The sequence below is a fragment of the Halyomorpha halys genome, unplaced genomic scaffold (genome assembly GCF_000696795.3).
Source record: "Halyomorpha halys isolate HHAL.00 unplaced genomic scaffold, Hhal_1.1 Scaffold415.1, whole genome shotgun sequence".
Lineage (NCBI taxonomy): Eukaryota > Metazoa > Arthropoda > Insecta > Hemiptera > Pentatomidae > Halyomorpha > Halyomorpha halys.
In genome coordinates this window covers 382,329-398,233 of record NW_027106189.1, presented here as the reverse complement: position 1 = coordinate 398,233, position 15,905 = coordinate 382,329, and the positions used below count along the sequence as shown (strand labels likewise).

At 29.1% G+C, this 15,905-nt stretch overlaps 2 protein-coding genes across 2 annotated transcripts in view; one reads left to right on the top strand and one right to left on the bottom strand.

Annotated features, from left to right (window-relative positions):
* Nucleotides 1-15,905, bottom strand: part of Flo2 (flotillin-2) — a 359,128-nt gene that overhangs the window by 335,904 nt on the left and 7,319 nt on the right. The window lies entirely within an intron of this gene.
* Nucleotides 1-15,905, top strand: part of LOC106682452 (glucose dehydrogenase [FAD, quinone]) — a 47,076-nt gene that overhangs the window by 27,783 nt on the left and 3,388 nt on the right. The window contains exons 2-8 of the mRNA XM_014423310.3: nt 2,801-2,916; nt 3,642-3,935; nt 4,186-4,346; nt 4,886-5,089; nt 10,580-10,768; nt 12,684-12,884; nt 13,404-13,805. Of these exons, the coding sequence (XP_014278796.1) occupies nt 2,853-2,916; nt 3,642-3,935; nt 4,186-4,346; nt 4,886-5,089; nt 10,580-10,768; nt 12,684-12,884; nt 13,404-13,805 (1,515 nt within the window). The 5' untranslated portion in view covers nt 2,801-2,852. The remainder of the gene's footprint in view (nt 1-2,800; nt 2,917-3,641; nt 3,936-4,185; nt 4,347-4,885; nt 5,090-10,579; nt 10,769-12,683; nt 12,885-13,403; nt 13,806-15,905) is intronic.

Below are 15,905 nucleotides of genomic sequence, written 5' to 3'. Positions count from 1 at the left end.
TGGCATATGGTGATAGGGTGAGCTCTACATGGTACCACCCAATTCTAACCATGGTGGGGAAGGGGTCAAGTTTTCATTTCGGGGGACCACCACAGAAATTAAAGTCGACACCCCCGGCAGGGTTCGAACCGACACCACTGCAGTCACGGTTCAGCTAAAGTTTGTGCTTTAACTCGCTCGGCTACGAACGACCCCTAATATAACTTACGAATGTATGATATATTAGGGCTCATTATTGACATCCTGAATAATAAAGCAATAGCTGATTTGAAACGTACAAAGATTAATTTCATCACCAAGTTGGTTTTTTCATTTATAGAACGATTCTTTGTCATCAAGATGAGTCTGAACATACATAAGACTTAATGATACCTAAACATATTTTCACTTAAAGCAGAATGACTAATTTACATATATTATATGATTTAACGCTGAATGGTGAGAAGGAAATTAAATCGTACTTGTAAATGCTAATGGCACTGAGGCAAATGGTGCTATGTTATTGTGTAGCATGAAAGGAATTAGAAATAATTTTAAAAAAATTGAAATTATGCAATAGGAAGCTGCTAAGTTAAATAAATAGTCTTGTTTGAATAATGAAATAATTAATATAAAATTGACAAATTGTGATACTACAATGAAGGATAAAAATACTTGATCTAACATCCTCCCAGATCTAGTTGGAGTACACAAAAAATCTTAAACCAAAATCAACAAACAACCAGAAGATGAGAATGCTAGAATCGAGAAAGGATATCGGTAGGTTACAGAATTCCATATGGATACAGAAAAATTGTCGTTTTCACAATGACAAACACTTTCACCAGTGACATACCATCGAGAAAGTAAATATCGAGCAAGGATCTGAAGACGTCGTAAAATTGAAATAATTGCTTCTAGGCCGTTGTGATGTAGTTGGGGAGATGGCAAGGCAGAACACCCAACCCATTCAATGCCTCACTTTCTTCCGACAATGACGGATGTAAAATAAACCTTCTCATCCTCTTCTTTACATTATTCCGCATATTTCATGCCGATTTCTATTCTTAAATACATGCGCGAATCCGACTTTCCTAATTTCTTCAAACCTCTTATTAAGGTAGCAGTTAATAGGGTGATTAAGCGGTTTGTTGGCCTCATTAAGTAAATAGTAAAACCTTAAGCCATGACCAAACTTTTACAAATCTTGTTGAAAGGTGAAACAACTATCTGCGATTCATGCCAGCTAAAACATCATATTAAGATATTTTCACACATAAAAAATACTATGGAGTGACTACCACTAAAATCTAATATTAAGAGACAAGACAAAATATTTTACAAGTATGTTTTATCACCGTATCAACGCTGACTTCATAAATACTAACTACTTAGATTTTCGAAATTAATAAATGTTGAAAAAACTTTCAATCGGTTTTAAGCCTCGTTTACACCTGTTAATTAAAACAAGTATTTAATAAAATTTTTAGTTTAAATTGTACATGTAGTAGTAGTTCGCGATAGGCAAAGCGTCGAAGTCTTAAATTCATTAATACAAATTATGATATGGTGAGAAATGTAAGGGTAAGTGGATAATGAAATAAAACAAATGAACACAATATATCTAAAAGTCAGGGATTCTGTTTTATTTTATTATTTTTTTCAAACACAATATTTTATTACACTTTTAAAGAGAAAACAAGGTCAAGAGGAGATATAGATGAAATTCTAATGATGGTCCTAATAGTTTTTTACTTTTGTTCAACCTGAATCAATTGTCAGTATTAATAACTGAAATTTTCTGTCAATTTCTCCTGACACAAGATAAGACAAAACAATCACATAATTCTACATCCCATCATTAGCATATTCCCATCTAAATATGAACAGGAAATTAAAAATATTTGGCGCCTAAAAGGGAAAATATACACAAAAATTACCAGATTAAATGTATGCCATAACCCGAGCCAGCTTTAAGAGTTCCCACTACACCCTCCCCCCCCCAAAAAAAAATACTTGCATTCACCCCTAGTTACATAAGAATAAAATACGGTGACATTTATAAGATATGAATAATACACATTTGATAGACTTTAAAACGACTGATGTGTTTTTGATTATAACCTCTTGATCTCTAAAGTGACTATAACCTATCAAAATAGTTTTTAAATATTTTTAGGAGACAATTTCTTGAAAACGCTATATGAATATCTATCTGCTTTAAATCTCTAAATGAGTCTATCAAATATTATAAATAAAGCCTGAGTTTGAAAAGTTTCAATCTCATATTTGAGAATTCAGGGGAAATATGTAAAGCTGTCTTAACTATACTAATAATGAATTAATTAACTTTTGGCATGTATGAATAAAGAAAATCACTAGCATTAGAAGTTTTTGTTTTAGATTGTTCTCAATTTTAGAACACAATGTCATATTTTTAAAATGAATGGTTATCATTTCTGATTTTACTATCCTCAATGAAAAAAAAACCCAAGTAACTGAAAAAGAACAATATTACAAAACGTTTCATACAAGAGTATTATTCTGAATGACTAAATATTCAGGTAATGGTTCAGAAACTTCATTGAGTTGTTTCAATGTATTATTCTCACAGGAAATATTGTTCAATAATTATACTTTTAGGTAGTTTATTTTTCAAGAATAAAGTTATAGATGAGGCAATTAATACTTCTTGGTCAATTAATTCATTTGTTTTCAATTCATACATAACAGAAAATGAAGAATTGCATATTTTCATAAGTACTCATTGTATTATTATGACATAAACATTATTAATCATTAAGTAATTTTGTTTATACAGGTAGAAATCTTTGAGCTGATGAAAAGAGAAGGCACTTGAAACATGTCTAACGATGCTATTTACACTCCTTGCTTTATCATCAGCTATAAAGACAGGCTTGGCAATAGTTGGAACAGGTATACACAACAGCACTTCTTTTAAGAATTATAGATTTAGAAATTGAAAAATCTTAACAAAATAGTGTTATTTAAGGATATTTATAAGATTATTTATTGTTTTAACAAGTGTGAAAAACTTTAAATTTTATAAATTACATAGAAAAACTTATTATAAAAGAAGAACAAATGAATATTATGCTTAAACCTTCAAATTCAGAAGCAGGAAAAATAGAAAACTGAAAAACTGTTGAATTCAAATCACATTAGGAAAATAAATTATAAAAAATTCAAGAGTGACTTAATGGAAGTTTATGAGATTGAAAGGTTTTAAAAGAGGGTTATATAAGTTTTAAAAAAATAATCCAAGCTTACATACCAATAATTACATTTTCAATTTTGATAACCATTAACTAAAAACATTTTACTATGAAAAAAAATTTACAAAGAAGAAATTTTAAAATCTAGTAAATATATGGCAAGAAAAGACATGGCCACAAGTTACTTCAGTTAAGAAATTAAATTTATCATAAAGTCTATCCCACAATGCATATGTTTTCTACATTTTACATGGGGAAATATTTTTTTTAATACCTGGGTAGAAAAAATTTGCATAGACACCAATATAATATATATATATATGAAGGTTTAACCACCATACCACTACTTTAACTATTATTTTATTATTTTTTTAAATCAATTAAGCAATATTAAATTATTTAAAACCTCATTATTTATATTTTCAGGAATATGGTTGATACCGATGTTAATTGCTGGCTTAGCTTACTACCGATATGATAAACTTGATCCTGAATCACGACTTATCAACACCAGACAACTTCTACCTGAATATGACTTCGTAATTATTGGAGGAGGCTCAGCTGGAGCAGTAATAGCAAATCGGCTTTCTGAAATTGGCCACTGGAAAATATTACTGCTTGAAGCAGGGCCAGATGAAAATGAAATATCTGATGTACCATCATTGGCAGCTTATTTACAGCTGTCTAATATTGACTGGCAGTACAAAACAGAAAGAACTGGTAAGGGGTACCTTATCAAATGTCATTAAAAGTATAAATTTTTTATAAGTAATGATTACAGTTTTGCTATTAAGAGTATTTAAGTTAATTATTTTTCCATCATTGATTATAGAAATAAAATTTAAATTTAAAATTTTGAGTCAAACATTTTGTAAATATTATTATTAATTTAAAAACGGTTTTTATTCCTAAATGTATTTTATTTATTTATTTTTTAAAAATTTAAAGAAAATGATTTATATACTTTTAGGAAGGTCTTGCTTGGCTATGAAGCAAGGCAGATGCAACTGGCCAAGGGGAAAAGTTTTAGGAGGCTCAAGTGTTTTAAATTACATGTTGTATGTCAGAGGAAACAAACATGACTATGACAGTTGGGAAGAACAAGGCAACGAAGGTTGGGGATATTCCAAAGTAAGAGTGTAACTGAATAAGTAATACAAATCATTACTAATGCAGTAAATAAGTAATCAAAAAATAGTTTTGACTTTCAATTATTCTCATCATTCATTGGAAATAATACCTACCTGAAACATATTAAGGTTGAGACTCAATAATTAATTTTTGAAGTTCAGAAATTTCTTAGCAATCCTCAGTTCTAATCCCGACGATGCTGTGTCGGGGAACACTGACTTTTAGATCTGTTCCATAATTTTTAAAGAATATTCCAGGTTGTTAATAGCATCTCCAAATGCAAGTCATGAGTGGAAATGTTAGTACAGTTATTTTATTCCTTGACATAGACCTTATTTATTACATGAAAACCACCTTGTGAACATTGACATTTCATTTTACTGTAATACCTATAATATACACAAATTTTTCTTCATTATTATTAATAAGAAGAAATATTTAGGTTACAGGATCCGATATTATTGAAAATGCTCTTCTTTTTTTAAAATTGTTCTACGATTATATAGTATACTAATTGTTTTTGGTTTTTTTTGTAATAGGTTCTACGATATTTCAAGAAATCAGAAGATAACAGAAACAATTATTTATTAGGAAAATATCATTCACGAGGAGGATATCTGACTGTTCAAGAGGCACCATGGCGAACTCCTCTAGTACTTGCTTTTATTCAATCTGGTGAAGAATTAGGCTATCCAAATCGAGATATAAATGGGGAATACCAAACAGGATTTATGATAGCACAGGTAATAACTATTCATACAAAAGTTGAGTAATCTTAATAGCTAAGAAAACTTTACCCTAGCATTCAAGCATTTAAAAAAGGAAAACAAATTCAGTCTTAATTGAATTGCTAAATTCATAATTTTTATTTTTAATGAAGTTATTGTAATATTGTTGAATGATAAAAATATATTAATTTAATTAATTTAGAAAAAAAATGTAAATTAATATATTAACAAAACATATATTCTGTACTTTGTTAAGAAACTTATACTAAAATGTTCTTACTGGAAGATCGCTGATAAACCGTCTGTAATAATAAATGGAGTATGATCCGGGTGCGGACAAATAAAACTGAAATAGTAATAACATTTTATTTAAGCCAACATTTCGCCCCATGTTGCAGGGCTTCGTCAGGGCTAAAAAAGATACAAACACTTAACATAAGTAAAAAAGTAAATGGAAAATTACAAGGGTATATAATAAAACGTAAAAATTAAATAAGAAAAATAAAAGGTTATAAACAATAAATGAAAACAGAAATAGTAAAAAATAAAAAGAAGAAATATAAAAGAAATTACAAACTAAGAGATTAAAAAGGGGGATAAGAATAAAATCAGGAATAAAGGAAGAAAATGAAGGGGACAGAATTCATACCTGTTTTGACAGAAGTCAAAGTCAGAGTGAACCTTTTACATTGGAAGGAGTGGGAATTAGTAGTTAAGTAAGTAACATTTGAAAATAATTTTAAAGTAAACAGTGTAGAAAATATTAAAATTAGGTAAACAATAAACGATACTACATTGGATTGTAAAATAAGTTCGTAGCGTTTTTCAATATTTCAATTTAATCCTCTCTGTGTTTATAAAATCATGTTTACTTGGTCAATAATATTTACATATTCTAAAAAAAGGATTAGTTAAGGTGCTTTTATGCATCAGTTTCAACCAAGATTCCTTATCTTTAAGTGGTATTTTGACTGCTCAAAATGGAAGAGAAAAATATTCATTTAATGATTTTTTATTTCCGAAAAGGAAAATCTACTGCACATATGGTTAAAAAAATCTGCAGGAGCTCCTTCCATAAGTGGTTTGCTCAGTTCTAAACCAGAAATTTTGACTTAGAAGGCACAAAGCGCTCGGGTCTTCCTTCAACTGTTGATGATGACTAAATTCAAGGTCACAGACAACCCTCAGTCTATAACACGGGATATCACAGAAACGCTTAACATATCTTATGCAAATGTATCAAATCATTTGGGGCTGCGGGATATGTTTCCTGAAGTAATATAAGGGTTCCTTACAATTTGACGGAAAAGAATTTATTGGGCCGCATATCCATTAGTGATTCCCTCCTGAAACGCAATGTTAATGATCCATTTTTAAAGAGGTTGATAACTGGGGATGAAAAGTGGGTCCAGTGCAATAACATTGTGAGGAAAAAGACATGGGAAAAACGAAGTGACCCGCCGTTAACGACTCTAAAAGCAGGATTACATCCATAAAAGGTTATGCGGTGCATTTGGTGGGATTGGCAAGGTGTCCTTTATTTTGAGCTCCTCCCTCCCAACCATACCATTAATTCTGTAGTATACAGTGCCCAGTGGGAACAATTAAAGGCAGCGGTTGAGCAAAAGCGTCCAGCATTGGCTAATCACAAAGGCATAGTTTTCCATCACAATAATGCCCATCCTCACGTGTCTTTGCAGACCCGGCAGAAATTATTGGAGTGTGGCTGGGATCTGATCCCCACCAACCCTATTCACCAGACCTTGCTCCAACAGATTTTCACTTATTTCGGGCCCTTCAAAACTCTCTTAACGGGAAACACTTTAATTCGCTAGAGGACTGCAAAACACACATAGTTCTGGGAGGACAGAATTAAAAAATTACCTGAAAGATGGCAACATGTAATAGATCAAAATGGGTCATATATAACTGATTAAAAATATTTACAAGAATCTGAAGTTTTTATTGAAATCACCAGTAAAAAATGCTATGAACTTATTTTACAACCCAATACATAATAGGGGGGAAGAACTATTATAAATTAAAAAATATTTAAAACTATTTATTTACTAACTAAAAACTATTTCCTCTTTCATTTATTGTTTATAATCTTTTATTTTTACATTTCATTGTATATCCTTGTAATTTTACATTTACTTTTTTAGTTAAGTGTTTGTATCTTTTTTTAGCCCTGACGAAGCCCTGCATTGTGGGGCGAAACATTGGCTCAGTTAAAATAATTTCTATTTGAGTTTTATTTGACCGCACCCGGATCATATTCCATTTAAAAAGTTCCTAGTTTGAACTTGGAGAAATCATATCCCTTACAATGTACTTTTTATGAGAGCACAGCAATAAACAATGGTTACATAATTTTGGACCCCACTAGCGTCATACATGCCTAAAAAAATGTATTTGAACTAATTATCAATATTTCATGATTTATCTACATCCTTATTACATTTAGTTCATTTTTTCTACTACACTTCCTACTAAATTGTTCCAATTAATAAGCTTTTTAATACAACAACTCAACTTAGCTGATCAGCTATATTTCTTAATGGTTTATAAAGAGGTTTCATGCTAAAAGTTCAGAAAGTAAGCCATGCATCTATATAATGCAAAAAACAACTATGAAGCTTGATCTTGATTTTTTAAAAACAATGCTATCAGAAAATGTTTAAGAAACAAGTAATTTTATCAGTAAAATGAGAAAATACAAATTTAGATGACTTGTCTTACTTACGTACACATTTTCACAATGAAATATCAAAGAACTATTTCATACCTGAAATTAGAAAAATAAATTAATGAACAAATGTACATTTTTTACTTCTTTTTTTTAACAAACAAATTTATCATTCCCTCCCTTTGTGATAATTTCTAATATTATTTCCTACATTTGTCATAGTTTTATAAATTAAAAATTATATTTGAGGATTTTTATGTATATGTTGTTAAGATTTATTTTCTGATTTTGCATCAACATCAGATTTTTTGTTTTCACTTTTCACTAATAGAGAAAGAGTGAAGAAAAAGAGTATCTTCTAAATAGAATTTCAAAATGAATTAATGAGAAAACGTTATTAGTAATATCAAGCTTAATCAAGTTTCGTTGTGTCAGCTTCTTTTAAAATAATACAAAGGTACCATTGAAGATTTTGAACTAGGCTAAGTAAATTAAATTAAATAGCATTTATACTTGGCTATACTAAAAATGGGGCACTTGAATTTAGAGATATATCCTACCTGTCGAGGTTTTTTTATTTACCCCCAATTCTAATGCAAGGTTCATAGGCATTTTACTTTGTACCTGCAACTTTTTTTTAGTTTGAATTTAACCAATGAAACCCCCTAGGGTTCAAGTAACTTCAAGTTATGGTACTCTGAATTCTGGTATGCAATGAAAGAGCTGTCACTCAATATCTAGTACTTTATTAAATTAATATCAGAAATTGTAGGAGGTACTTAATAATGAATAATGGGTAAAATAAAAAAGGATCAAATAAATATTAGAAAAGATTGTTTAAAGCCAAAATAATTATTTGACTAAATTGGTCAAATTGTACAGCTTGGAAAATTAAATATTAACATATACCTCTTTGTGTTGGGTTATGATATTTTTGAGCTGTCTCACAATTATATTTTAGAAAATTGACAAAATAAAGAGGGCTAAAGCGTTACATTACTTTGTTATGTCATTTAATAAAATTTGCTATTAAATTTCATTAATCAAAAATATTGGTATTATAGTGGTACTTTTTTAATCATTATAGATATATAATTATAAATATTTACTATCTATATATTCGTTTAACTTATAAACCAGGTACATGGGTTTGAAGATATTTCTTATTTTCACTCAGAAGTTTCAAAGTTAAATAATTGGTCAGAAAAGTAAAATAACTATTTTTACTTTCACTTACCTATTTTTGAAATACACAGAGAGGAAGTATTGCAACCGTGAAAATTTCAAATTTGAGTTTCAGCAGAAATATAATTTTAAGTTCACCTGAATCCAAATGACAAAATCTCACAAAGTGGTCTAAGTTTTACAAAACTGAAATTTCTATTCAAGGAAGATATGTGTCTGCCATGTTACAGCAACTTCCTCACTAAAACTAGCTTATCAGAAGTGCCATGTACAGTACTAATAGTGTAATGGCAAAAAGATCTTTTACATGGGCTGTATCATCAACAAATGAAACTATTTATGCAGCAATTTTATTTTTAACATTTATAAAACAAATAAATAAGAGAATATTTTCTCATTTTCTCTTATTAGGGTTTTAAGTTCAATTTAATGCTTACTTTTCTTACCTTCCAACTCTTTCTTTCATAAAATACCACCATACATGTTCTATTACACTCAGTATAGATCAAAAGTTATGCTAATTTTAAAGTGAAATAATTAAAGCTTTTTCAGAATTAAATCCTTTTGTTAAGGCAACCTCCCTGCCATTATTTTTAAATTTCTGAAGATTACTTGAAAAATTTTCAATTAAAATTTTACTGAAATAATCTATATTCAGTTTGCCTTCTATTCTTTTTTATCGTTTTTTTTTAAATTTACGTATCACAAATCAATAGCATTATCTCCTGACTTTGCATTGGATTTCTATTCAAAAGTGTCACACTTTAATATTTTCACACTCTCCCATCAAAGCTATACATATTGTTTTTAATTTAATTATTACTTTTAATAATATAAATTGCAATACACCTCAAGACATCAAAAGTCCAATATTTTTTTGGCAAAAGTTAATCGAAACTTTTTGGGTTAATATAACCTTCTTTATCTTCATATCAGTTTTTGGAATCATACTTATGTTCCCTTACTGGCTTCTCCAGTTCTAATGAATCGGAAAATCCTATTTCTAATCTTATCATTCAGCTTTGATGGGTTACCATTAAGTCTTAAAACTACTCAATCATGGTATATGAATTTGCGAATGGTCCAAGAATTTCCTCCAGTTCATAGGGAAATATGGCAGAATGATATGACCCTTTGGGATTACAAGCATCTTTGAGAGAACCGAGTATATGTATTTTTAAAAGAATTAAAGAATTGAGCCATGTGAATAAAATAAATAAATAAATTAAGCTCAAAACTTATATATTTATTACAAAATAAAGTAAAGTAAGGTTAATTAGTTTTTAGTTGTAACAAAGCATTAGTTAACTATTAGTAGTTAACAATTAGTTTTTAGTTGTAACTGTTTCATTAACCAAAAATTTTGATAGAGAATAAAATATTATGTCAAAAGATAATTCAACACAACTGTTACCATCGAAATGTGACATTTTACTGAATTGAGTTATTATTCATATTGGAAATGGACTGGATTGGAACATTTATCAATCCAAAATTTAAATAAATAATCATCTCAATACTTTTGTATGTCATTGTAAATACGTGTTGTTGGAGAGTATTGAATTCTCTCTTGAAATAGAGTGCTGAACATGACAATATAATATATTGACTTATATTATTCATTTTTACAGGGTACAATCAGAAGGGGTAGTAGATGCAGTACTACCAAGGCCTTTTTACGGCCTGTTAGATTACGTAAGAATTTGCACATAGCAATGAAAGCTCATGCTACAAAAATTTTAATAGATGGAAACAAACGTGCTTATGGAGTCCAGTTTATTCGAGATGGAATAAGGCAAGCAGCGTTAGTGAGAAAAGAAGTAAATATAAAGTCTGAATAAATATCATACAAACTAACTATACGAGTAGTAATGACACTAGTATAACATTATTGATTATAGCAGTAAAAATTCAGTGATCTTATCAGTGAACTTGAAAAAATCATAATCTCATAAAAATCCAACATTAAATATCCATAATATAAGTAAGGAAAACTGGAAAAGCTTAAATAAACTAAACTAAATTTTAAGTTTTATAATTAATAAAAATTTTTATTTAAATCGTACAATAAACCCTAAACGAGGGCCCACTATATACTATTCACATTGTGAATCTTCAAAAACTTTAAATACTCACTTTATTTGAATTTCACATTGATATACACATAGTATTAATTTAAGCTGATATGGATATTAGTATTAATACAAGCTTTTGACTATTGAATATTGCTAATGAATATTTTAAATTATAGTAAATAATAATCTGAGAATTTCTAAAAAGTTTATAATGCCATATAAAAAGGAAGGAATTATTAATAAAAATCAATCTAAATATCATAGTTATAGATGTTTTTGACAAAAAATTCATGGAGTTAATTAGTTTTAATTCCAGTTATTGAGTTTAATAACTAGCACCTGAAAATACTTATTTATAATACATAAAAAACCGTATTATTAATATTTTTTAACTCACTGCATATGAATGAATCCAAAAACAAATTTATCAAGGCAACTTTTTGAGGTATAGGGTGCTATCACCTTTTCAAACCATTTTGGAAATCATCAAATAAACTGAAATGGTGGAAAAGAGAAATACTTTATTGTAAAAGGGGTGGGGTTTTGCACAACTGTATTGGGTTGCTATATCCACATCACACTATATCTAGTTTAGACAGTTGTCTTTTATAAGAAGCATAGCTTTGAGTTTTGATAAGCAGTTCCATTATACATTGGAATTCCTCATTCCTACACTAAAACATGTATGGATGGCAATAAACAAGGCCACCCACCATCACTTCAAAAATATTGCATTTTTAAAGATGTAAGAAATGCATAAAGTAAAATTTGAATAACTATTCATTTTTTGACTTGCTATTTCGTGCAGATCTGGTGCCTGTAGTTTTTAATTAAGTAATGAAAATCAAATACTGAATCCTCAGTCGAGGAAGGTTTGTTTGTAGCCTTACAGCAAAGCAATAGTTCTTTCTTCCAGTCTAAGAATGATTACATTACAATAAGCCGTAAACAAAAAATTAACATTTTAGATGAGCACTAACTATCATTTTGAAATCAGCATGCCAACTGAATCCTTAAAAAAACTGACACATCCGCCCCTACAGGAACCAAGTAAAATACTTTTTTCAAGTTAAATCACTAAAAGTGGGTTAATTAGAGTAATAATATTAAGAGTTAATCAGAAAATAACATTAAGAATAACAGAGTAGTAAATAAAAACTACACAAAATGTAATAAAAATATAAATAATGAAATAATATGTAGTTTAATCATTGAATTATACAATATTAAAAATAATGTAGAAGAGAAATGCTTTACATATACACTCACCATAGAATATTTAAGTCAGTCCCAAAGTAAGCATCTAGTTATATACATAATGTTATGGTTACAACACCAGTTGACCATACTATCCTCGTAATATAATAAATTAAACATTATACTATCAAAAGAATAACAAAACAGACATAATGAAGCAATATAGAAACTTTTAAAAATCTTGTTAGGACCTAATTAAGATTGATTAAAAGACTATTTAATTTTAGGTAAATTACTATCATACTATAAAAAAAAAAAAACTTTTCAAATACTTAAAGATCAGTGCATCTTGTTTTAAGATATAAATTTAAAAAAAAATTATTAGAAGACATCAAATGTCAATAAGTCTAGTTTACTTATCAATTTAATTTTAAAACAATAGTAAACTATTTTTTTTAAACAGGTCATATTGGCAGCAGGAGCTATAAATTCACCACAGTTATTAATGCTATCAGGTGTAGGACCCGGAGAACATCTACATAGTTTTGGTATTCCAGTAATCAAAGACTTACCAGTAGGGAACAACCTCCAAGATCATGTTGGAATGGCTGGTTTAACTTTTGTGATTGATAAGCCTGTTGCTATAGTGCAAGACAGATTACGGGTATGAAGCAGCTCTTTCAATAAAATTAAAAATAGATTATTAACATTTCAAAAATCATAAAATATGGTTTTGAAGTAACCTTGTTAAAACTATATTAATTCATCCTTGCTGGATCTATTGTGACTATGTGTTCATAGTATCAGTCATCTTTTTTCCTATCATTGTTTCCACGCATCCTTTTCTATCTATCCTTTCGTTTATCTCCTTCATTGATATTAATCTGTAGTTTCCCAGTATTGCTCAATCTTTTTTAGTGTATTCTTCTTTACATCCTAATATGGCTTACCAACTAAAGTCACTTTAAGACTCAACTATCACCCAGCAGAAATAGATTTGCTAGACTTTGCAACTACAAAAATATATCTAATAACAGTTTTATAAAGCTTGACAAATAAAACAATTAATAACTTTCAGGTCCTTGTTTTTCAGAGTATTCCCAAAATAAGCACATATTTACTCAATCAAAGATGAAAATATTTTCAGTTAAATATTAAAAACTAATGTATATTCTTTCTCCAGGCTGTACCAGTAACAATGGAGTATGTAATACGAGAAAAAGGTCCAATGACAACACTAGGAGGAGTGGAAGGACTAGCTTTCGTAAATACGCGATATGCAAACAGAAGTAAAGACTATCCAGATATACAATTCCATATGGCCCCAGCATCAATAAATTCTGATGCAGGCGTCAGAGTGAGGAAAATCTTGGGTTTAACAGATTACATATATGATACCATGTTCAGGCCAATTACCAACAGAGATTCATGGACTATAATGCCTCTGTTACTTAGGCCCAAGTCAAGAGGATGGGTGAGATTACGATCTCGAAATCCATTTGTATATCCTATAATTAATCCAAACTACTTCCATCATCCCCATGATATAATAACATTAATTGAAGGAGTAAAACTGGCATTAAGGGTGAGTAGTAAAACATGAATAAATTTAAGAATTTATTATTAAGACAAGTTTAAGCATCAAATAAACTAATATAATTTAATTTGAAAATTATATACCACCAAGAATGCATGTAACCAGGGCATGATAAATGTTATTGATATACTAAAAACAGCTATTATATCATTCTCATAAAGTAAAGACTTTTTTTTTCTGAGAAGAGGTAATGAATGGTCCTTATACATCCTTAAGGAATACCAGAATGATTTTAGGAGAAACAGGAATTCTTTACATATACAACTTCACAATGCTATAACCTAAGCTAATTTTTAGCCAGGGACACTACTGCTTCATTTAACAGATACACTGTATGAGTAAAATTTCCCAAAATTATTATATTTTACCGAGTCATATCATTAAATTCAATAGTTGTTAAAGAGTAATTACATAAATATAAAATCTTCCCAGTGCAATAGAATGTTCTCCAAACTAAATAAGACTTCAAGTTCAATTTTGTTTTCCTCATTATCTCTTTCACATTGACAAAATGGTTAACACACCTAACATTAAAAAGCCATGTTTGCCTGGTTTATAATAATGTATCAAATTTAGGATCTCAGTGCATTACTCACAATTCAATCCATCTTCTTTAAAAAATGAAACAAAAATACATAGACAGTTAATCCCTAATTTTTTCCTTAATCACTGTGATTAATACTAAATAGTTATTTTTTTTTTTTTACACTGGAATTGATAAAACTATGGTATATTGTATAATACATACATATGGCATTGGACGTACTTTTTTTAATCTTTTGTTTTGAAAAGAAAAATAAACAGCTAATAATTTAAAAAGTCAACTCTAAATATACTTTTTTTTTATGAATTTATTAATATGAACATTAATAAGCTTTTTAAATACCTTATTTTTAAAATTTCTATTAATTAACACTTGCTACATGGCATGTCATAATAATGTATACCACCCGATGATTGACATCCTAACACAGTAGTACCAACCTTTTCTTGGTAAAGGAACCTTTGGTAAGAGGAAAATGGTGTAAACATTTTGGTAGAAGTAGGGAAATGGTGGAACTTCTACATTATCATTTGATACAAATAAAGTGATTCAACTTTTAAAGCTAAGAACAACTAGGATACCTACACAACAACATTTGAAGAAAATCTAAGAATGTAAGGGTCAAATCTATATTAAGATGACATGAAATGGCCCATTCCTAGATTATTTCATGGAATCTGTGTTATGAAGAACCGTGGTTGGGAACTACTGCTTTAACACATTTACTTTTTAGGGATATGATTGATATTAATTTCATTCTAGCTTTGAATACAATAGGAAAAACCTTACAAAACCTACCGAATAAAATAAAAACTAAATAATGAGTGAGTAAAATACACTAAGACATAATGAATGAGCAAAATATAACTTATAGAAAGGTAGTACAGGTAGTGGTCCATAAACATACAAAATAGTACAGATTAACTATTAATTTGTAACCAACATTTCACTCCACTTTGCAGGGCTTCTTGAAGGCTAAATGACTAAATGAACAAGACACAAACATTGTAAATATGATAAAACAATTAGAATATAAATAAAATTAGTATACAAATATTCTGATTGTTTTATCATATTTACAATGTTTGTATCTTGTCCCCTTTTAGCCCTGCAGAGTGAAGTGAAATGTTGGTGCTAATAAATAGTTGATCTTTAATTTTTTGTGCCTTTATTCAAGCCCACTCGAACTATATTCCTACAGTCTATTGCATACAGTCAACATTAATCTTCTAAAATATAACTCAGTTCTTACAAGTATGTAGATAATTATGTTTGTGTTTGCACCATTTCAGTAATTTCTTATGATTCTCCAATTGTTTAAATCATAGATTTTTTAGACAATGGAGTAAGTTCAAAGATCTTTGTGCTTTAAAACAAATGTAATGATTGATCATTGAGATTGACAAGTTTCACAACACGATGGATATCATGGGTTACTGTTTATAATTCTCATACATATGTTGAAATTGCATGTATAACTCAATACAGGGATAGAATAAGTGATTTTAGGACTGATTACTGTTTTAAATAAATTCAATATATAT